A 25298-nucleotide genomic window follows, 5' to 3' on the forward strand; every position below is an offset into this window, starting at 1 on the left:
CATGTTCCTAAGCATTTCAACCGATCAAGGCATAACATAGACCCTACTAGTCCAATATCTAAATTTGGATAAATTTCAACAACTATCCCTGAACTTATATGGTTGTAACAGTACAGTCCTTTAATTTTAAAATGTAACATAAAACCGCCTAAACTTTCAAATTTTGCATAGTAAAATCCCTCTGATTTTCAATTACTGATTTTTAAGTTAGAAACTGATTTGAATAGCTCCCGTATGGTACTTAGTCAACATTTCTCTCTCCTCTCTTATGCAAAGTGTAAAATTTTTTTCTTTACGCATGAAAAATTATTCTGTCTATAGAGAGAAAAAGGATTCAATTTACACATGGCTTGAGAGAGAAAAGAGAAATACTGACTAAGCTCTATGTTGGAACTGTCCAAGTCAGTGTCTAACTGAAAAACTGGTAATTGAAGGTTAGAGAGATTTTACTATGCAAAATTTGAAAGTTGATGGGGTTTTATATTACATTTTTAAGTTGAGGGACTGTAATGTTACAACTAGATAAGTTCAGAGACAGTTGTCAAAATTTATCCATCTGAATTTAACAGCATTCATTCAAGCATCCAACATTATCAAACATGGGAGTGAATGGAGATGATTAACCTGGATGTGATCCTTTGCTATAGTAAGCATGAGTTCTTCAACAGCTTTTCCTCCATGGTCATGACCATTAGGCTGCAGAAGAAGAATCAATTAACATTATAAGAGCTGCTGTAACAATTAAATATTCAGGAATTCTATATTATAAAGCCATCTTTTTCTCAAAGTTTAGTTGCACTTAATAACCAGACATCATTACAACTTTACCAACCAAAATCAAATTTCTAAAATGATTGGAGCTGATGATGACATATTCAAATGTGTCATCATGTTAAAATATGTAAATGTTGCCAATGTATGATACAGATGACCATTGAAAATAGTTTAAGATAAATCAACCAAAAATGTAACAGAAAATGACCAAGGGAAATCTAAGGCCAATTAAGTGGGACAGTTTTGAATTAATAGAAAGTGAATTTATTTGCCTCTGAGCTATATACTTGTACATAAACAAGTGAAAATGTTACTACTTTTATAACAAATATGATCTACCTATAATCTCAAAACATTGACATCATGATTTCAAATAATGATCGTTACATTAAATACAAGTTCTTGAGGGGGCATTACCATTTACTTTGGAGCAAAGAGGCAGAGAGCTTGGTTTCCTTCTATTTTCTACACTTACCTTCTTTTTCTCTCAAATTTTCATCTCAAATTTACATCTTTTACAAATCTTCATTTTTTGAGCCAAGATCATCAATTAGTGAATGTTTATTTGGCGTGAAGGAGACAAATAATCACACTTTTACATCCATATTTTGCAAAGTTGATTTATTTATCTTTGTTATTGGTGTTTTTGCTCATTTGTTGAAGATAATTATGGTTTGTGGTAGGTTGTTTATGAAATTTACAGTACAAAACATTATTTTGCCCGATCTACAGATTATTGTCTTTTTTACTAATTTTAGCTCTTTTCAGAATTATTTTTAGTAAAATATACAAGTAATTGGAAAATAACAAAGAAAAGTTTAGGCTTCATTAATGTTTGTAGAAATATAAATTTAGGCTTAGGCAAGGTAAAATTTAAGAAAAATAAATAACCATGATTTCTTTTGCAATAAGATTAGTTCTTTACTTTCTACTTAGTTATTTTAGTTTTGAATTAATTAATGCAGTGATGTCTAAAAATGATGGATTCAATGTCTTTATTTAATGTATTTATACTTATTATTTAGTTATGCATTAGTTTTAATTACATCTTTAAGTATCTATTCATTTCATTAATTTTGCAATTTTTTCAAAAAAATTTGCATAGCAATAGGCCATTACCAGTAAATTATGGCAAATATGAAATTAAAGAATACAGTCTTATATTAAATTTCAAAAACTAAATGCAAGCTTGAACTTGTAATTTTGTAATTCAAATGGATCTCAAACATAATGTAAAAGAACAAAACTAAATCTTTTGTTTAATGAAATTTTGAAATTAAAACATTCTTTATATATTAAAAAAAATATCACATATTTGAAGATATGGGGCTACTAAGGAGTGAATGACAATGGTTGAATCTTATCAATAAAAATTCTCTCTAACCCAATTGCTAGAAAAAAGGAAAGAAAAATTATTTTAGTTCATAATTGCGACGTTCCTATGTTCAGTTTTGAAAACTTATGGCTTTTTTTTTTTGTTGAACACCACCCCTTTTCCCGCTCTAACTTTTCCCAGATCCCATTGTATCAAAATTTCTAGTTCTATGGCTGGACATAACCTATGGAAACTGAAAGACTGCCTAATGAAGACAAACAATGAAAAATAACAATTGCTCCTATGCTCATTTTCCAGCTAAATACTCAGATACTCGACAGAAAAAGCAATTATTTTTCTCAGAACACTCAATGTCAGACATTTCTAGAATCTGACAAATCAAACTGTAACTGGAAAATGTTAGAATATCTTAATTAGTGTAAATTAGTTGTAAATTAGAATATAATTAGGAATCTTTGTATTTATTAGTTTCTTATTTAGTCCTAGCATTTGCGTATAAATTAAAATTTTTGTAAATCATTTTTGTATGAAGAAATATAAAAGAAATTCTCTAAATTCTCTGTCTTCTACATGGTATCAGAGCTGTGCCAACATTTTTTGGCGTGAACAGTATAGTTCTGAGTAGTTTATTGTGGGTCAAGCTTCTACGTCGTTCTAAGAAGGGAGATGGCTGTCACCACCCACCTGAGGAGGAAGGACACCAGCCGATCGGCCTACGCCCGAAGTCCCGCCAACGTTTAGTGAAGCATGTAAGCTCACGCGCCTCCAGAAGCCTCGCGTCATTCTTCACATACTAGCGCGTGCACCCTTTTTCCGATGATTTCTCCGTCCGACGACCTTCCTTGTCTGGCGCGCCTCTAACAAACGTGTTTCTACACCTTGTTTGCACTTTTTTTTTTTGACACCTTTCGTTGCCCAGTTTCTTGCTTTCTGCCTCAGTACCTATTCCTTTAATTGAAAAATGACTGATGGAAAGAAGGAATTTGTCGGTGATAATCCCTCTTCACAAATTAGTCCTATAAAGTTGGATGGAACTAATTATTTGGCATGGTCTAGATCCTGTATACTGTTTATTCAGGCTAGAGGACTGCAGGGGTATGTCACTAGAGATAAGAAAAAGCCAGAAAGTGTTATTTCTACCTACAATCAGTGGGAGTCGGAGAACTCTCTTGTTATGTCATGGCTCATCAATTCTATGTAACCTCATATAGCTCGTGGGCATTTACTGTTGGACAGTGCAGCTACCATTTGGAGTGTTGTTTCTCAGACTTATTCTCAAGTTGGGAATGATGCACAAGTTTATGAGCTTAGGAACAAAGTTCATGGAATGAAACAAAGTGAGTTGACTGTTGCTCAGTATAAGTTTATGAGCTTAGGAACAAAGTTCATGGAATGAAACAAGGTGAGTTGACTGTTGCTCAGTATTATGTGGAATTGAGTGGTCTATGGCAAGAGTTGGATTTTTATCAGGACTTTCAGGCTTCATATCCGGCTAATACAGTTAAGTTCCAAAAATTGATTGAGAATGAGCGCATATATAATTTTCTTGCTGGGCTAAATGTGGAGTATGATCAGATTCGGGTCCAAGTACTTGGTAAGGATCCTGTGCCCACCTTAAGGAACACATATTCTTATGTTCAGCAGGAGGAGAGCAGAAGGAGTGTCATGATCAATTCTACAGCTGTTGACAAGGCTGGGCGGACTGTTAACTCCTTACGAGAACAGTCACATGGTCCATCAGATAAGGATCACTTGCATTGTGACTACTGTGGGAAATCCCGGCACACCAAAGAACAATATTGGAAGCTGCATGGCCGCCCAACTAAAGTGCATGGAGGAAAAAGGATGGGCTCTGCTAGACCACAAGCAAATGTACCTGAGACTGTGAGTGTTTCAGAAGATACTGCTATTACTAGGATGTTTTCCAATGAAGAGGGACTCTAAGGCGATTCCTATCACAGCTTGAATCACAATCCACTACAGTTGCCTCTTCTAACTTCGTCAACTCAGGTAATAGTTTTCTTACCAATCATAATAATTCATTTTGGGTTATAGATTCTGGATCAAACAAACATATGACAGGCTCTTCGAATAAATTCATATCCTATTCTTCATGTTCAGGCAAAGAAAAAGTCCGCACTGCGGATGGATCCTTATCTAATGTTTCTGGAATAGGTTTTGTTAAATACACTCCTACTATAAGTCTTAGTTCTATCTTACATGTGACTAGCTTTCCTATTAATCTTCTGTCTGTCAGTTCTATCACAAAAGCTCTCAACTGCAAAATTGAATTTTTTTTCCACTCACTGTGTATTTCAGAAATTGATAACAGGGAGAATAATTGACAGTAGTAGACTGCAAAATGGGCTATATTTATTGAATGATTATATTGATCAGGCCATGTTGAGACAGTTTATGGGTGCTGAGGAAGAAATTATCCAGTGGCATAGGAGACTTGGACATCCTTCATTTACTGTTTTAGAGAAACTTTATCCTCTTTTGTTTAAGCAATGCAAAATTGAATTGTTAGTATGTGATGCTTGTGAGTTTGTCAAACATACTAGACAATCTTATCCTGCAATAAATAATAAGGCTTCAGTTCCTTTATGACTATCCATTCTGATGTGTGGGGGCCTACTCAAACTATGTCTTTATCGGGTTATAGATGGTTTGTGACCTTTATTGATTGTTACAGTAGGTTAACTTGGGTATATCTGATGAAAGGGAAAAACAAAGTATTTTCATGTTTTCAGCAGTTTCACAAAATAATTAGCGCCCAGTTTGATGCTCATGTTAAAATACTGAGAACTGATAATGGCACAGAGTATATGAATGGAGTTTTTCAGGAATATTTGAAGTCACATGGAATTTTGCATCAGACTAGTTGTGTTAACACTAGTGCTCAAAATGGAATGTCTGAGAGAAAAAATAGACACTTACTTGAGGTTGCTAGGTCTCTTATGTTTACAATGAATATTTACAAACCTTACTAGGGGGATACTATTCTTTTTATTGCATATCTTATTAACAGGATGCCATTCCGGACTTTAGAGTTTAAGAGTCCTTAGAGGTTTTGCAAGGTAAAAATTCATATATTGTTCCTCCAAAGGTCTTTGGTTGTGTTTACTTTGTTCATCAGCCTAATAAGGGGAAGTTAGAACCTCGAGCCCTCAAGTGTGTCTTTGTTGGTTATTCCAGTACTCAGAAGGGGTATAGGTGTTACCACCCTCTTACACGGAAATATTTTGTGAGTATGGATGTTATCTTTAGGGAATCTGATTCTTATTTCCATCCACATCTTCAGGGAGAGCATAGAAAGGAAGAAGAGGTTTCTTTCCCTTCTTCTTTGTCTTCTCCCAACTTTCAACTTCAAAGGGAAAATCTGAGTTTAAAGCCTATACCTAATAATGACACTCAGGAGGAGTCACCTAAATCTCGAGGGAGACTAAATAGATCATATTTGAGAATCTATACTAGGTGGAACAAGATAGATATAGCCATCGGGCAGGAAACTGCTGATCAATTGGAATCTCTAAATTCAATTCCTGAACATCCTGAGGTATGTAATGAGTCTCTTTTGGTTCCTGAAGAGTCTAATTTTAATTCTCAGTCTACTTTTTCTTCTTCTGATAATGATCTTGATATTCCTATTGCTCTCAGAAAAGGTGTTAGAACCTATACTAAACATCCCATCTCTAACTTCATTTCCTCTAATTCTTTGTCTCCATCCTATAGAGCCTTTCTATTGTCTGTTTCCTTTGTTTCTATCCCACAGGATTGCAAGAAAGCATGTCTTGATCCAAAATGGAAGGCAGCCATGGTGGAGGAGATGAAAGCTCTGGCAAAGAATGAGATATGCGAACTTGTTACTCTTTCACTGGGAAAAAAAACCAGTTGAATGCAAGTGGGTGTTCACTATGAAACATAGAGCAGATGGTTCAATTAAAAGGTATACGGCTAGGCTGATAGCGAAAGGCTTCACACAGACGTATGGGGTAGATTACTAGAAAACCTTTGCTCCTGTTGCTAAAATGAATATCATCAGAATTTTACTATCATGTGCAGTAAATCTTGAGTGGGATTTGCAACAGTTTGATGTAAAAAATGCCTTTCTACATGGTGATTTGGAAGAAGTGTATATGAAAATTCCTCCAGGACTTGAGGATGAGAAGACCAGAGGAAAAGTTTGTAGATTGAAGAAAGCACTGTATGGCTTAAAACAGTCACCTAGGGCATGGTTTGACAGGTTCAGTAAGGCTATGGTTTCCTTTGGATACTGCCAAAGCAATGCTGATCACACCTTGTTTATAAAACACTATAAGAGTAAAATTACTCTGCTTATTGTCTATGTGGATGATATTGTGGTAACTGGTGATGATAGGGAAGAAATGGCTCATCTGAAGGAGCGACTAACACAAGAGTTTGAAATCAAAGATTTGGGAAGGCTAGAGTACTTTCTTGGAATAGAGGTTGCCCGATCAGATAAAGGAATGTTTATTTCTCAAAGGAAGTATTTACTGGATCTGTTGGAGGAAACAGGAATGCTAGGTTGTAAACCAGCAGAGTCTCCCATTAAGGCAAATCACAAATTGCAAGCTGGAGTTGAGGAATCAGTGAATATAGGGAGATATCAGAGGTTCATTGGCAGACTGATTTATCTTTCGCATACCAGACCAGATATAGCTTATGCAGTGGGTCTAGTGAGTCAGTATATGCATGATCCTTGTGAACCTCATTTGGAGGCTGTTTTCCGCATCTTGCGATACTTAAAATCTGCACCTGGGAAAGGACTTCTCTTCTCAAAGCATGGCCATCTTCAGATTAAGGCCTTTATAGATGTAGATTGGGCTGGATCTCTTGATGATAGGAGATCGACATCTGATTACTGTACTTTTGTTTGTGGTAATCTAGTCACTTGAAGAAGCAAGAAGGAAAATGTGATAGCTAGATCTAGTGCTGAGGCTGAGTTTAGAGCAATGGCTCAAGGTATTTGCGAACAACTGTGGTTACGAAAGTTGATGGAGGAATTAAAATTGCTGGAAGCTAGTGGTTTGTCCTTGTTCTGTGATAACAAAGCTGCCATCAGTATAGTTTACAATCCAATTCAACATGATCGGACCAAGCATATAGAGATTGACAGACACTTCATAAAAGAAAAAATTGTCAATGGTTCCTTAAGTATCTCTTACTTAGGGTCGAAAGACCAGTTAGCTAATGTGTTCACTAAGGGATTAAGTTGTAAGGGGTTAAGTTGTAAGGGGTTTCATACCTTAGTTTGCAAGTTAGGCATGTGCAACATACATGAACCAACTTGAGGGGGAGTGTTAGAATCCCTTAATTAGTGTAAATCTCTTAATTAGTGTAAATTAGCTGTAAATTAGAATAAAATTACGAATCATTGTATTTATTAGTTTCCTATTTAGTCATAGCCTTTGTGTATAAATTAGAATTCTTGTAAATCATTTTTGTATGAAGAAATATAAAAAAAATTCTCTAAATTTTCTGTCTTCTACAGAAAACAAGGCCATTGATTCATTTACAGGCCATAACTGCTGGTGATGATTTGACTGTGAGATGTGCAACAAAATCTTCCAGAAACAGAGATAAATGTTGAGACACATGCAAATAAAAGAAAGGAAATTAGCCACAAAAATGAGTACATTTTCTTCAGTTTTCAATAAATAGTCTTCAGAAAAACCAGCAGTTACATAACTGTGATAGTGCAAAAATATTGATTACCTGCAACATTAGACCAGTCACAAATCCTTGCTGAAGAGGATGGCCAAAAGGGGATCCACCAAGCATTGCATCACGTATTCGATCATTAAAACTGAAATTGATTTCCAAATGCTTAATGAAACAAAGTGGTTCGCAAAAATCACTCGATACAAAATATTAAAGTGAGAAGGTAATTCTTTGTTTATATGAAAGGATGCAATAAAGTAAGGCATGGAAGACTGGGATAGACTGTTTTACCAGAAAAGGATAAACTCTTAAACAAAATAATCTCTAACTTTTCCCAACAGACAGAGATCTCTAAGATATACAAATCAGTTCCAAGAAGTAGAAGAAGACGATACAATGCCTTTAATTCTCAAAAACGTCAACCATGCAAAGTTGATGATTGGAATGAATGTATTATTGTACAATACTTCTGAAAGTTCACTTTTTGATACAGGAAGCAAAAAATTATACATTACAACAAATAGTACCTCCCAATTCCAGTTCCACCAAGATTGAACTGCGAAGCATTTATTCCACGACCATTTTTAGCAACTTCACCAAAGTCCCAACCTTCACCATATCTGTAAAGAACAACATTAATCTAGCCAAATTATGGATGCATGTGCATCAGAAGCCCCTACCCCAAAAAAATTATAATTTACAGCTTACCGAAGCTAAAATCCAGAATGTTTCATGATTCTGAACTTACATATAGATACTTGAACCATCAACTCCATTTCTTTCATTTGTTAGGCTGAGTAGCGCATCTTTTGCTTTCATCTACACAGATAACAAATCTTGAGAGGCAAGGCTATTAAACATTTGTTATAATAACCAAACCTAAATGCTTGCAAGCATCCAATACAATAAATATTATCCGACTATGATATCATTTGATGTCAAACAATTCATGCAACATGAAAGGAAATTTATATCAATACTTCTAATGCAAGTAGAACCACACAAAAAACTCATTTTCTATGTACATGTGAGATGTACTGGCAGAAAGCATTTTACCTAGCAAGTTCCTATCTTCTAATCATTGCAGAAGCAACTATAATATTGATAAGCCTAGCATTTCAAGTCACCAACTATAACATCAAAGTATTTAGAGTGTATATAAAGTCCAAAAAATAGAAATTTAAAGAAAGTCATATACCATTGTACTTTTCATTATATGGCCCATAAGGTCAAACCGGAATCCATCAACCTGTAAAGAAGAATATAATCAAAGAAGAAAAAGATAAATCATTAAGATTTTATAAAAGCTCCTGTTAAAATCCCAACTAAAAAGAAGCCACAAATGCCTAAAATTTCATGATTTCTGCCTGAAGACAACAATAAATCAATATATAAAATAGAAGATTATCGTTACATATTATGAAAGAGAAGAAATTTAGCCTTCAAAATAGAGAAAAGCACAAGCTGCTGTGTCAAGGTATATTATAAGTAACAACAGTACACTTTGAATAAGCACCTTGTAGTTAACTGCCCAGCTCAAAAGATCATCGATAATCAAGCGCTCAACCATATAATGCTCACTGGCAGTGTTATTCACACATGTACTATTTTCGATAAATCCGTCATTGTTCCTTCTCAGATAATAACCTGGAACAACCTAAAGAGAACTTAAAGTCACAACAGAAGCTAGTATAATAAGACGGGAAAACAAAACTCACATAGGGCAGTAATAAAAAATCAAAACCTTATCAAGAACAGAATTCTCATCAAAAGGCCCACTTCCATGCAAATGATTGTAGACAACATCCAACACAACCCGAAGACCAATGTGGTTAAGTGCCTGCAATTAGTAAGAATCAATTATATCAAAATTGTCAGGCATTAACTAAGTTGACTATACACAGCTCCAAAACTCGTATATATAGTCCATTCTAAGTCATATAAAACACAAGATATGTTCCCTATCATTAGCAATTGGAGGGGAACAAAAGGTAGCAGTTAACACCTGAACCATCTTTCTGAACTCAATGGTGCGGCAAGGACCATTTGGATTGCTTGCATAACTTCCTTTAGGGACCCCCCAGAGAACAGGATTGTACCTTTGCAAGGCAAAGACAGTGAAATGGTATTGATGTTAATTCACAATAAACTTGATAAAATTGGCTCCAATCAGAAGCATCTAGAAGCCTACCCCCAATTATACCCATCATCATTTTGGATTGCAGTAATATGAGCTTGTTGCTCAACTGAATCCGGTGGTAATTTTTCTAGCATGTTGTTATCTGCAAAAGCCTCAATTTCATGCAAATGAATGAAAGAACAATAACAAGATATATCAAGGTAAGTGAACCAAGCATATACGATTTCAAAAATGGAAACAATGCAACTGAAAGCTTAGCTTAGTGGATATGAAGCACTGACACTTCGCTTTTGGTGAAGTTTCTTTTTTGACAACTTTCCAAAATGACAACATGTGAGGAGTTCAGAATTGGGGCATGGACACAACATTCAGCCTTTTTTCTACGTGCCATGTATGCAGTAATTAATATAAATGATGGGCTAGATTTCCATTTTTAGGTATGTTATAGATACTATTGAAAAAGAACTAATACCAGATTTATTTTGAATATAATGGCCTTTCAATTAATTTTATAATTTAAACTTCATAATTATATATCTTACGTTTGAAATATATAAACATATATTATTTACTATTGTGTCTCTCTCATGTGGAATCCAAATTTTTTAAAAATAGACATGTCGAAGAGTATTGTAAACGTGTCCCGCATCTGTGGTTGTGCCTCAACCTGATGGTAGGTACACCCCTCAAGTTGGCTAAAAACCCATACTTGAGACCCTCCTCCCCTCCATTGTAAACCACCAAAAAAAAAAAAGATACATTCACATTGAAAAAGAAAGAAAATAAGCATAGAAAAAATTACTATCTAATTTGTATCACTTACTCCTCAATCCTCCTACACTAAAATAATTCAGTATCAAAAAACTTTTCTTTCATTTCTTTAAGCAATATTCCAATGAGCATAATGATGTAGTCAAATTATATAGGCATTTAGGGTTAATATTCATTGCATTTTGTTAGCATTTAGTCTCTTTTATGTTTATTTTTAAGTGTTTTTAGTTATATTTTAGAAAACCTATTAATCCAACCTAATCCCTTGATTTTTATATTATATCAAGTGTATTGATGAATCCCAAGAACCAAGGATGAGTCCGGAATAAGTCTGAAGGCCGAAAGTCAAGTTTTGGAAGCAAAAGGAATTACACAAGGTGTATAATCATATTGCACGGCCTGTACAACATGACACTGTAGAATACAAAGTGCACGGCCCGTGCAAAGTGACCCTACAATCCCCTGTGCCTCGTGCAACCTTCTGTACAAAGGAAATCCAAGAAATAAGGGTAACAGAACATTACACGGCCCTACCCCCTGCATGTTGCACGGACCATGCAATGACTCCTTACAAGAACTCTAACCCGACTTTTATTCCTTCTCACTCAATTCAGGAAGACTTCTAAATCTTTTAAGACTCTGAAACAAGAGTTTTTACACTAGATATAAATATAATAAGTTAGGATTTGAGGGGGATAAACCTAAGGTTAGGGATGTAGCACTTTCAATTTAGTTATGGATTTAGTTTGATTTTATTTAATATATTATGTATTTGTTCTTTGATTCAATTTCTTGTGTTCTTAATGCATGTTTTGTGTTAAGCTCCACTTAGTATTTATTATAAATATTAATTGAAGGACTGAAAGATGAAGATTAATATAAAAATAACAAGATCTTGAACTTAGGGTTCTTAAATTAGAGATAGGCTAGAATTCTATGTGAATTTAACAATTAATCAAAGGACTTAATGGATTTTAATTAATTCAATCACCACGAAAGTAGGGTTTGAGTTGATTAAAATACAATTTGAGTGCCTTAAGAGAGGAGTTAAGATAACTTAGGATTAATTTCTTTCTAAGTAATAATCTCTCAATTATTGAATAAATTGGATTAAGTCTATAATTGATTGAAGCATGAACCCCTAACTCTGGAATGCTTTTATTAATTGATATTTAAGTTATTTAATTGTTTTAGATTTTTTTCATTTAATATAGGTTTAATTACTATTTCTCTATAATTCAATTATTTAGATAAATTATAATTACTATGTAGTTTGGTACTCAACACGGTTCTCGTGAGAACAATACTCTACTCATTACTTTATTTCTTGTTAACAATCCGCGCACTTGCGGGTTTTTATACCACAAGTTTTCGGCGTTGTTGCTAGGAATTGATGCTTTGATATTGAACGATAGGCAATTTAATTAACTTAGATATTTTATTTTGTTTTGTTTCAATTCTTATACCTCACTTGGCTTGTTTAATCACTTTTCAGGAGTTATTGTTTAGTTTATGACTAGAGCTAAACTAAAGGAGGAATTGCTTGAATTAGAACAAAAAAATAGACAGAACTCTAAAAAGCATTAAAAAGGGGAAGAGGAAACAAGAGGCTAAATCTTCGAGTAGGACACCAAGCCTCTGAGAGACTATGGTGCACCTAACATTCAAGGATTTCAACCAAGAGTGACACGACCTATGGTTGCCGTTAACAACTTCGAATTGAAACTAGTTTAGGGGTTTTCCATTACAAGATCTGCATTTCCATCTCCATTGTTTCCTTGCTTTATGTGATATCTTCAAAATGAATGGAGCTGCTAGAGATGTCATTCGCTTAAGAGCATTTCCATTGTCTCTTAGGAACAGGGCAAGGAAGTGGTTACTATCTCAGCCCGAAGGTTCATTCACCAAGAGCTCGAGTTGGTTGAAGTGAACTTTCAGCATTCTGCCTATTACTACACTGCATAGGATAATCAGTCTATAATTCCGCCCCTTCTCCTCTCTCTCTCTCTCTCTCTCTCTCTCTCTCTCTCTTCTTTCTTTCTCTTACCAAGACTAGGGAAGTCCCCACTTGCTTATGGAGGATCAGTCCAATCACTGAGAATCCTGTCCCTCGGAGATAGGGTCGAGAAGTACCATGCATGGTTGCCCCCCGTCCTTTCTTTCTCTCGGTCCCATACGCCAGTTTGAAGTCTCCGATAGCTCCTCTTCCTCTGATCCAAATAAAACCATAACATCAGTCCGAGGAGGGGAAAAGTCATAAGGTAATCCTTCTATAGAATATGTTGCTACCTACCTTGTTGGATAACTTGGATATATGGGATGATCTATCACAAGCTTTCTTAGTTAGATATTTTCTACCTGAAAAGACAGCTAAACTCCATACCGAACTTAATACATTCTAGGAAAGGGAAAATGAATCTCTCTATAATGCATGAGAGAGGTACAAAGATCTTCAGAGAGAGTGCTCACACCATGGCATCCAAAACATAGTTACCTGGAACACAGTGCGTTTTGGATTGTGGTACTGGTACAAGTACGCAATACACCACTTAACTAAACATAAGATACGTAAGAAGTAGGTTTAGATGGAATGCCAATTCGGAACATAATTCGTGAATCTTATTAATTCGGTTCGCAATATGTGAATTGCACTTAGTATAATCCTAAGTTTAAAATACCAAATTAAATAATATTTTTTTTAATTTTTCATTTTTTAATTTTTTATAATTTATATATTTTATAAGATTAATTTTAATAAAAAGAAAGTCTTCAAATTTTATTATTTTTCTTCAATATACTATTTTTTATTAATTAAATTTAAAGATACACTAATATTTGAATATGATGAGCTTTTTGTAAAGCAGGTCTCATATTTTAGTTTCGTTACTATGAAATCAATGGGCTTTTCCTTATTATGAAAACAATAGGCCTTATATTTGCTCTCCAAAACTCACAAAACCCCACAGTAGTCCAATTTTATCTTAAAGAAAACTATGCCTAGAGATTAGAGAAACCGCTTCTTCTTCTTCTTCTTCTTCTTCTTCATCTTCTTTCTCTGCAATCAAAAGTTTCTTCTCCTTTTCTTCTTTGGGCTTTGCTGCTACTTGTTATTATTCTCTGTTCTTTGTTCTTCCTATTCTTCCCTTTGATTTTGGATTGGTGGCAAGTGATTGAAATGGGTTTGCTTGATTTGGGACTCAAACATTCTTCTTCTTCAGGCTTTATTGCTGCTTCTTATTTATCTTTGTTTTTTCTTCTTCTTCTTCTTCTTCTTCCCATTGATTTTGTGCTGTGTGATTGAAATGGGTACACTTGATTTGGCGATCTAGATCACGTGCCCAAGCGATTTAGGACTTAAACATTCCGTGAATTGGAACGCATGACCCAGATCGTGGAACCCATGGGGAATTGACGAATCTGGTAACAATGATCTAAAATTGGTTGCTCATTCAGAATTTCTATAATGGGTTGCTACCATCAACAAGGAGCACCATTAATACAACAGTTAATGAAGATCTAATGGAAAAGGTAGCTATTGAAGCCTACAATCTCCTTGAGCGGGTTGCCTACCACAACATTGAGCGGGCCAATGAAAGAGGAGACACAAGAAAACCAGCTGGAGTGCTTGAACTGGATGCATTGAGCATGATCAATGCTCAATTTGATCAACTGACAAAGAGGTTAGATAGGTTGAGTGCTAGCGCTGCCGGAGCTAGTAACTTGGTATGTGATCAGTGTGGAAGAGGACATTAAAGTTTAGAATGCAATTATTACAATAATCCTTCTTCACAACAGTTGAACTACGTTAATAATGGTGTGAATTTCAACCAGAGATTGGGCAAAAACCCTTACTCAAATACTTATAATCCTGAATGAAAGAATCAACAAACTTCTCATGGTCCAACCAGCAGAATCAACCCATCCACCAACAACAACGGTACAAACCACCGCCACTAGGTTTTCAACAAAGAAATCCTAATCCACCTCTATTGCTACCTCCTCATCAACCTCAAGAGCAAAAACCATCCATGGAAACTATGATGGATAACTTTTTAATGGCACAACAGCAGCAAAATGAGATGATTAAGCAGCTCACCTTAACCACTCACAATAAAATGCTTGAGAACCAAATTGCTCAGTAGGCTAGCTCCTTAAGCAAAGCCCTTCGTAAACTACCTAGCCAACCAGAGAGGAACCTGAAAGAACATTACAATGCTATTACATTGAGAAGTGGAAGGCTAGTAGAGAATCAACTTGGCAATGGTGTGCAAGAAAGAGGGGAAGAGGACGAAGTTGAAAAGGCTCCACCAGCAAGAGAAGAGAAAATGCTTGAAGATAAAGGTGTTAAAGAGAAGGAAGCCAAATACATGCCTCCCAAACCATATGTCTCACTTTTGCCTTTTCCATAAGGGCATTAAAGGTAAAACTTGATGCTCAATTTGGGAAGTTCAAGAAGGTGCTCAAAAAACTCTACATCAACGTTCCCTTCATGGAAGCAAAAATGCCATCATATGCAAAATTTCTAAAGGAAATCCTATCCAACAAAAGGAAGCTTGGGGAGTATGAGACAGTAGCATTAATTGAGGAGTGCAGTGCAATTCTTCAAAACAAGCTTTCTCCAAAGCTTAAAGATCCAAATAGTTTCTCCATTTCTTGTTCTATTGGCAAATTAAATATTGATAGGACACTTTGTGATCTTGGTGCTAGTGGAAACTTAATGCCCTTATCAACATGTAAGAAGCTGAAATTAGGAGAGCCACCAGAGCTCAAAAGTTGGCAGATAGATTAATAAAATACCCTATAGGGATTTTAGAGAATATTCCACTTAAACTTGGTAAATTGTTTATCTCGGTTGATTTTGTTATGGAAGAGGATGTGAGAATCCCAGTAATATTGGGAAGACCATTCTTGACTACTGCTTGAGCTAATATTGATGTAAAAAATAGGACGTTGACATTAAAGGTGGGAGAGGAAGAAATAGAATTCAATCTATTTAATATTCCTAACTAAACAGTCAAAGTGAATTCTTGTTTTAGAGAGGATGTGATAGAAGACAACAAAAAAGTTGCAACTGGTGCAAAACTCAGTTTTATCACCTCCCTTTAATAAGAGTAAAGGTCCTAAGGTGAAGCTTAAGCCCCCTCATCCTAAACTAAAGAAGTTCAGCTCATCCAAGGCCTCCAAAGTTGCAACTCAAGGTGTAATTGGAGTTCTAGACAAAATAAATAGTGTTTTCACAATTGATGGGAAGAAGATGAAATTCAAATACATTGAAACACCTGTCAAGTGTGAGATCTATTTCTCTGTATTCAAACTACTCTGATAAGCAAAAAGGGATCAAGCAAATGATTTTAAATTAGCGCTTCATGGGAGGCAACTCAAGTTTTACTTTTAATTTTTACAATTATTTATTTCTTTTGTTTTATCACTCCTAACTTGTTGTGATGATTGCTCACTTTGTAGGCTTAAGAAGCGCTTTAAAGGAGTAATAAAGATCAAGCTTACAAATCTTCGAAGGAAGGCACGCTTCAAAGGTGAGTATTCTTTATCCATTAATTTTTCCTTATTGATTGCATTTATAATGTTGCTCTTGAGCTGAGTGTGCTATCTTGATGAAATCAAAGACAATGTCAAATTTAAGTTTAAGGGTGTAATAAAATTTGCATTTTAAATTTTGCATTTTAGGTAGAAAATTTTTGCATTTTTTCGACTCTGTTAATATTATGAAAATTATTTTGATGGATGATTGAAGTGACTTTGAGAGGATTGATATGTTGATCGATTAGAAAAGTATACAGGGAAAAATGTTCATAATGGAATTAATATTTCGCTGTGTAGATTATTTTTCCTAGATGTGTGTACATCATTCCATTACAATGAAATTGTGAGTTCTCAGAGCAAGTATGTATGCATAGATGTGATTTTTTAATTGTCTCACTAGTCCTATAATAGGTCTTTTAAACTTATCGAGGCGAAATTCTAGTATACACTTAATGAAGAGATAATTTAGGCATTCTTTAATTTTAACCTAATTATAGCCTTAGCCGCCCTTAGTTAAAATATATCCATTATAGCCAATTTGATCCTATGTTTTTACCTATATAATTCTCTTTGTTTACCCACATTATTTACCTAATCCTTCGCCCAAATACTTAACTTATCCTTATGAGAGATGTTATTTGTAAAAGTGAGAGGTACACTAGATAATAAAAAAAAAAATAGAAAGAAAATATGAACAAATAAATAAAATAGAAGTGTTAGTATATAGAGATAAATTACAAAGAATTAATTCACCCAAGTGTTCAAAGAATGAATTTGGAGTGGAAATCAAAGAGGGACAAGTGTAGCAAACCCAAAAAATTATAAATAAAGTCCCTATTCAATTATCAAGAAGTATGCTAATACTAGAGTTAATTTATAAATTTGTCAATTTCTTTTCTCCATAAATAAATAAAATAAAATAAAAAGAGAAAAATTCTTATATGTCTTGATCTTTTATAGATTAATTGCTCTCATATTTTGATTACCTTTTATCATTTTCTTTGATTGTCACATTATTACCCTTTAACCCCAATACAACCTTATGAAAAGACCTTTTGATCTTTTGATAATATGTGCTATATTATTGGAGATAGGGATGGGAGATCTGCATATGAGGCTTGGAAAATTAACTCAATACATTTATATATATTAGAAATTGCTAAGTATATATGCACTTATTTAAGTAAAGCAATTTCCTGTAACTAGTATGCGTACATATGTTTTAGGTTAGTAATTTGCGTTTTGCTAAATATTGGCACATACAATGAATGTTTGACTTCATAGCATTTTAATGAGTTGTTGACATGTTGATCTTTTCAAAGTTGTCTTTAAAAGTCCAAAATTTCAATTCTTGTTATACTAAAGAAAAATACTTCTCGTATGCATTTAGTTTCTGTTTTGCTTGAGGACAAGCAAAAGTTTGAGTTTGAGGGTATTTAATATAGTCAAATTATATAGGCATTTAGGGTTAATATTTATTGTATTTTATTAGCATTTAGTCTCTTCTATGTTTATTTTTAAGAGTTTTTAGTTATATTTTAGAAAACCTATTAATCCAACCTAATCCTTTAATTTTTATATTATATCAGGTGCATTGATGAATTCCAAGAACCAAGGACGAGTCTAGAAGAAGTCCGAACGCCGAAAGTCAAGTTTTGAAAGCAAAAAAAATTGCACAAGGTGTATAATCATATTGCCTGGCCCGTGCAATATGGCACTATATAACACAAAGTGCACGGCCTGTGCAAAGTGACCCATGCAATCCCCTGTGCCTGTATAACCTTATGTACAAAGAAAATCCCAGAAATAAGGCAAACAGAACATTACACAGCCTTACTCGAGCAACATTGCACAGGGCATGCAATGACTCCAAACAGGAATTCTAATATGACTTTTTTTCTTTCTCACTTGATCCGGGAGGATTTCTAAGGCTTTTAGAAGTCTAAAATAAAGGTTTTTACACCAAATATAAATATAATAAAGTCAGGATTTGAGAGGGATGAACCTAATTTACATTCAAGAGAGCCTATCACCTTAACGAGAGACAAAAGGAGGAATGGATTTTCAAGATTTTCAGAGGAAGTTCCAGCTGAAGTCTGGGTTCTTTCATTCTATTTTTTCTCATGTATTTTCTCTTTTATTTTATATACTTGATTATAAAAGTCACCATATGTAACTAGTTTTCTTATTTTAGGGTTAGGAATGTAGCACTTTCAATTCAATTATGGATTTAGTTTGATTTTATTTAATATATTATGGATTTTGTTCTTTGATTCAAATTTTTGTGTTCTTAATGTATGCTTTGTAATATTGAGTCTAGATATTAATTGAAGAACTAAAAGATGAAGATTAATATTGGAATAATAGGATCTTGAATTTAAGGTCCTTCATCTAAAGATACGTTAGAATTCTATGTGGATTTAACAATTAATCAAATGACTTAATGATTTTAATTAATTTAATCATCATGAAAGTAGAGTTTGAGTTGATTAAAATACAACTTGAGTGCCTTGAGAGAGAGAACTTAAGATAACTTAGAATTAATTTCCTTCAAAGTAATAATCTCTCATTTATTGAATAAATTAGATTAGATCTATAACTGATTGAAGTGTGAACTCTTTAACTCTGGAATGTTTTTATTAATTGATATTCAAGTTTAATTAATTATTTTAGATTTTATTTCATTTAATTTAGGTTTAATTACTATTTATCTACAATTCGATCATCTTAATAATTATAATTGTTGTGTTGTTTGGTAATCAATACAGTCCTCATGGAAACGATACTTTACTCATTATTTTTTTATATGTTAACGATCCATCTATTTGCGGGATTTTGCACAACACATAAACAAATCTTTGACAGCATATTTAAAAATTCTTAGATTCCCATTCCAGGAGATGGAATTTATCATTCATCAACAATATTTGTAGTGTTTCCCATTCTAAAGCTAATTACTTGGCCTAAAATTCAATTGATATGCATGATAAATCACTGGTTGAAAAAGAGTTAGCACCAAAATTTTCTTGACATGCGGCAAGATTTGCAACAGCAAAACCATTATGCGACTCTTTTTAGATGTATTAGCACATAAAAGCATCATTAATTCACTTTGGAGCAATGCAGAGTACAATCACTAAATTTTTATGTAAGAAACATGCTTACCCACAGACTTCCAGTTCTCCCTAACATCGTCAACGCCAGCAAATTGAAAGGTTGGCAGCAAATGGACATGAGTAATGCCAGCATTTGATAATTTCTTTAGATGAAGTACACTTGCCGAATCCTTCAAGAAGAAATTGCTCACCAGAGTTAAATGATTCATTATTATCCGTTATTCCTAATTTATTAAACAATAACTAGAAACAATCAAAAGTTAAGCTTCACCACTGTTTGTTTCACGGAAAATATTTTCCCATAAAATGTATGTTTTCCGTTGTTAAAATGTGTGTTTTCCATTGTTTGGAAGTGCAAAAAGAGGGGAAAAAAAAAGGAAAATTATTTTCCCAGCACAAACATTCAAGCCTGCTTGCCTTCATATTTTTTTAGGACTGTTTTGCTTTTTTTTTTTTTTTTCTTTTTTGTTGATCTCCCTTTCTTTTTACTACTGCAATGTAATGGTCAAAGCTAATCATGCCACATTTTTTTTTCTAAAACTTTCAAAATCCATTAAATGAATAGATATTGAAGAAATTGGCTAAAATTTAAGAAATGCCACTAACTTATGAGCATAAAATGATGCATAAATAAATTTTTCAAAAAAAATGAATCCGTGATTTATATTCATTATGATTAATCAGCTTCCAAAACAGCACAAAACAGAGGTAAATTACAGACACAACTTTATCATCACCAAAAGAAGGGCGTAACAGAGTCGACGAACTCTTGGCTTATAATTTTGATTGTCTTATATCCAAAGTGAAATCAAGACAAGAAACTTGTAATAAGAGTTTTGGGTGATATGAGTTTATGTAAGCCCAAAGAAAAGACGAATCACCCATTGTTTAGAAAAGTTAACAGTAACAGGCCCTTGGAAATCAATTATTACTTGCTGCCACATTATGTAACGGGCATTATTTTAAACCATGTCACCCACCATGCCATTAACTATATAACATTGCATTTAGATAAAATATTGGGTAAATCACTAACCCCCAACAAACCCCCCCCCCCCCCCCCCCCCCCCCCAACCCTCTCTGAAATTTTACCATAATATACACTCTGGTCTCTACCATTTCAAGTTATAAAATTTAGTCTCATGAGTATAACATTTTGGGGGTTCTAAGTGTTAAATAAAATAACAATTCAAGATCTAAAGTACAATAATTTTTTTTTTTTAATTTCAAAGACTGAGCAATGGTCTAACTTAAAACATTAAATACTAAAGTGTAAAGAAAATATATGGTCTTATAATTAAATGCTGAAGTATACAGACTCGAACAGACCTTAAGAACCAAAGTAAATCATTATGAAACAACAGAGATGACCGTGTATACCATGCCAAGCCTCAATGGGATTCTACTGATCATCAAGAGCCAAAGTATACAGACTGTAACCAACCTTAACAACCAAAGTAAATCATTTTGAAACAACAGGGATGAAATTGTATACTATGCCAAGCCTCAACATGGTTCTAGTGATTTACCCTAAACGTATTGTGCCTTCAACTTAGTGTACTCAGAAATGCAAATCAAGTAAATGGAAACAAAAGCACTTCAGTCCGTCATACTCTTCTAAGAGCCCCAGATGCCAATATTAAATATGAGAACAGAACTACCTCCAGAGTGAAGGCCAAATAACCACCCCGAAGGTCAGGACGCACTGTGTGATCATTAGCACTGCAATGGCAGTTGAAAATATTAGAATCACAAAGCTACAGCAATAAAGCCCTTAGAAAAACCAATAAAAAAAAAGCAAGTTTTTCTCATCAAATAAGTCCAAAATTACTATTGTTTTTCTTTGATGTAAAATGAGGATAAACTAAGCAAGAGAATAAAAACACAAGGTGGGAGTGCATTTACCTAAAATCCCTTATATGCAACTCATAAATACTTATGTCAGAGAAAGAAAGTAAAGTGGGTTTTTCATTGGCTAATATATCCCATCCTTCAGGTTTTAAAGTATCAGAATCAAGATTCACCAATAATGTCCTCTTGCCATCTGATGAGAGCCTGTTTTAACAACAAAATAAAATGAAAACAAGGACTTAATCAGTATGCATAAATGCTCACAACTGAACCAACAGATGAATTGAAATACGTATTTAAGCATATCATATTGATTAATACTGATTTACAATGTCTGGGTACGTAAACTATTTTCAAAGAATTGTTTGCAAACTGAGACAACCAACATACCCTCTGGCATATGGATCATTTGCAAAGCATTTTTCAATGCGTAAGCTGCATGGATGGTAGACAGATACTTCATACACATAATAACAACCTTCCCAATCTGTTGGCCCTTTAATGCTCCAAACTCCATTAACCTCCACGAGCTGAACAATTTCCATAGGATCGCTGCTGAATGGATCCCTATAAATGCAAACCTGAACTGCCTATTTTTGATAAAAATAAAAAAGTAATGGAAATATCATGGTTGATATGCAGAATAATACAGGTTGAGAGAACTCCACAAACAAGATAATAAGAGGGTAATAAAATTTGACAAGGGTACATACTTGAGCAGTGGGAGCCCAAAGATGGAGTGATACAGCATCTGTGGAAAAATGTGCACCAAGTGGACCATCGTATGAAAACAAATCATCCAAAATACCGGGTAACTGCAGACCAGTAGCATTGCTACACTTCCCACCACCACCTACATTAAAAAGAAGAGGATGGAACATTAGTAATGGGTAATAACCAAGTGAATGTGTATGATTACATGTATGCATTCGGAAAATAGATCTAACCAAATTTAAGAAACAACTCAACCCCATGCCACTACACAGCTTGCAAAAGACGGACATTATGACTAGCAAAGGAAAAGGAGAAATTAACTTGTAATATGACATTATTAGCTATTAAAAGCTATATTTGTTCAACAAATTGATCTATAGGTACATCAAAACATAATAGAATTTCATTTGTCCCAAAGTAATCACTTTAAATATCTTGGCTCATTCCTTCAAGTAGATAGGGGATATGAGAAGGATGTTAGTCACAGGATTAAAGCCGAATGGTTGAAGTGGAGACGTGCTACCGGAGTTTTATGTGATTACAAGATTCCCAATAAGTTAAAAGGAAAATTTTACTATACAGCTATACGACCGATCATGTTATATGGTAGTGAGTGTTGGCCACTGAAAGAGTCGTATGTGTCTAAGATAAGAGTTGCGGAGATGAGAATGTTAAGGTGGATGAGTGACAATACTAGACTAGATAAAATCCGTAATGAGAGTATTAGAGAAAATGTAGGAGTGGTGCCAATTGAGGATAAGTTGAGAGAAGGGAGATTGAGGTGGTTTGGTCATGTGAAGCGTAGACATATAGAGGCTCCAATTAAACAAGAAGAACACATTAGGGTAGAGGATAGAAAGAAAAGAAGGGGTAGACCGAAACTGACTTGGAAGAAAGTAGTACAACATGACCTAGAAGCATTACACATTTCCAAGGATTTAACCCAAAATCGTTTAAAGTGGAGAAAGAAAATCCATATAGCCGACCTTAAATTTTTAGGACAAAGGTTTAGTTGAGTTGAGTTGAGTTATACGGCTCTAATAGCAATAAGTTACCAGTTACTAAAGTAAAATTAATAAAAATACTAAATTTGAAGGGCAACCCAATCATGGTCCAACCAAATAAGGGTTCTGTTGGAGAAAATTCAAAAATATTTAAGCTTATCAACAATTTGACATGAAATGGTCATTCCTAATATTCAAAGTTGCACAGATGCTATTGCAAGTCCGAGACTTTCATGATTGCACCAATAAATGGACTCTAGTTTGAAAGAGTGCATTAATATGAATTACTTAGAACAAACTAGCTCCACAAAACACTTACAGTTAAATGCTGCAACTGCTAATTGGCATTTGAGAAGAGATTTGGCATCAACAGAAGAAGGCACTTTGAAAGCTTTGTAACCCCGAATATGAGGAAATTTCGCAACTACCTAGCCATGTTAGGTTCAAAGAAATGACTCAATTAATGGAGTCAAAACATATTGAGAAGCCATGACATGTAATTGTAAATCAAGAATGTTAAAAATTATATGCAAAAGCCACATTAAGATCAAGAACACGCTAAAAACTATCATAAAATTTTGCAAAGGAGTTGATTATCTTACTTTTTCTGAAAGGCCACCATCATCTTCCTCAAGCTTAAATTTCACATCATAGCCTGTTAGCATGGAAATATCATCAACTAGTTAACCGGAACTTGATTTAATACCAAAAAGTTTCACTGATTAAATCAGCATAATTTGAAAAGAGATGATTATTGATGATTGATTAGGAGAAAACATTCAAATTCAGTTTTGCTATGTTTGGATACCAAAATTTGAAATAAGAGATTTAAATTTTATTTCAATATAAATCGTGGGTTTTAAATAATAACATCTATTACCGAATTGAAAGGGTGGAGGTGAACGAATGGGCTAGTCAAGAGTTTATGAAGTGTGGAGATTGGGCTTTAGAACTAATCAATTAGTTAGTTGGCACTTGACCCCATAAAACCATTAGAATTCCCTTTTCTTCCAAACAGGACATCAACAAAGTTACTAAAACTGAAGCAAGAGTCGTGAAAAATGAAGATTGGGCTTTAGGCTTAGATCAACTATTGCTAAAACATAGAACTAACCAATTAGTTGGTTGGCCTTGACCTTTATAAACTCATTAGAATTCTTTTCCCTTATAGTTGTGGGACTCTTGACTACATATTACTTAATAAGAACTCATTTAGAGTATATTTTAAATAAAATCATTTTATAAAACATTTTGAATTCACACTCAAAGAAGATTCACTCCACATTTATGAGCCTAATATAAATTCATGACTCCAATCAATTGGAGAAAACCTATAATTTTATCAAATTCAAAAATCTTAAATTCTAAATTTTCCATCCAAACATAAGGTTTTATTATTTCAAATTATGCACATAGACAAATACCCCCCCCAAAAAAAATACAATGAGAAGGGGCCTATTAAATAAAGTGATGAATTATCTAGACTGTACCCTTTACAATTTTCGGCAATACCCATTTAGACAAGATACCATTACGATGGATAGGTAGCAGAGTCCAAACCTTGTATGCCAGAATCAGTAACAGACAATGCAGCAATCTGACTAGCATATAAAAAGCAAGAACCATCAACTCCAACATCTACATTCCAAGCAATTATAGATTTTGTAACCCAGAAGGCCCTCGAGTACAACAAGCTGTCCTGCAACTGATGATAACCAATTTTAAATTTTAGAGCAAAACAAACGGTTTAAGATCATAAAAAACATAATTGATTCGTATATTCAATTATACAATCATCGATCAACAACAATCAAGTGATGAACCTGAGAAGTGGGAATGGAAACTTGTTGAAGAGGCATAGAGGAGGAGGAAGAAGAACAACAGCGAATTGGGTATCTATGAGAAGTAGTAAAACGGAAGGGAAAAGAAAGGTGGTGGCCATGATTTTGTCTCAGATTTAAACGACGTCGTAAAGAAGATGGTGAAGAAAAAGTGGAATAGCGAACATTGGAAATTGATGGTGGCGACTTGAAAACTACCAGAGAGTGAGACATTGTTAAAGCTTTCTCTGTTCTGCTCTTTGGAAGAGAGACGGGTGATGTTATTTACAACGTTCACAGAGCCAATGAGCTTTGCCTTCGAATTCGAATCTCAATACAAGTTAATTGGACTAAAAAAATCAACAGTTTGGTGAAATTAATTCTATTTTCATAGTATTTCTTTTGTTTTATCCCTCTGTATCTGTGACTAAAGGTGGCAACGATTATATTTTTATTGGCACTCAATTAGATTATGTGGTATATAATTACATTTAAAATTAAATTAAATTTAAAAAATAATATATTTCAATTTTATATGTTAAATAT

The 25298-nt window shown here is 34.1% G+C and overlaps 1 protein-coding gene across 2 annotated transcripts in view; it reads right to left on the minus strand.

The window, feature by feature from the left end:
* LOC110672126 (pullulanase 1, chloroplastic) overlaps positions 1–25098 on the minus strand; it is a 53630-nt gene extending 28532 nt beyond the window's left edge. The window contains exons 1-18 of one of the 2 annotated variants that reach the window (XM_021834816.2): positions 24756–25096; positions 24493–24637; positions 23535–23587; positions 23252–23360; positions 21928–22067; positions 21605–21804; positions 21269–21418; positions 21025–21085; positions 19413–19533; positions 9987–10077; positions 9801–9894; positions 9540–9635; positions 9312–9452; positions 8994–9044; positions 8544–8614; positions 8323–8415; positions 7850–7940; positions 625–696 (exon numbers count right to left, since the gene is read on the minus strand). In XM_021834816.2, coding sequence (XP_021690508.2) covers positions 625–696; positions 7850–7940; positions 8323–8415; positions 8544–8614; positions 8994–9044; positions 9312–9452; positions 9540–9635; positions 9801–9894; positions 9987–10077; positions 19413–19533; positions 21025–21085; positions 21269–21418; positions 21605–21804; positions 21928–22067; positions 23252–23360; positions 23535–23587; positions 24493–24637; positions 24756–24986 — 2010 coding nt within the window. In that variant the 5' untranslated portion in view covers positions 24987–25096. Of the gene's footprint in view, positions 1–624; positions 697–7849; positions 7941–8322; positions 8416–8543; positions 8615–8993; positions 9045–9311; positions 9453–9539; positions 9636–9800; positions 9895–9986; positions 10078–19412; positions 19534–21024; positions 21086–21268; positions 21419–21604; positions 21805–21927; positions 22068–23251; positions 23361–23534; positions 23588–24492; positions 24638–24755 lie in introns of both variants that reach the window. The other variant, XM_021834818.2, reaches the window with a different exon arrangement.
* Between the last annotated feature and the right edge of the window lie 200 nt (positions 25099–25298).

The sequence above is a fragment of the Hevea brasiliensis genome, chromosome 14 (assembly GCF_030052815.1).
Source record: "Hevea brasiliensis isolate MT/VB/25A 57/8 chromosome 14, ASM3005281v1, whole genome shotgun sequence".
Classification (NCBI taxonomy): Eukaryota; Viridiplantae; Streptophyta; class Magnoliopsida; order Malpighiales; family Euphorbiaceae; genus Hevea; species Hevea brasiliensis.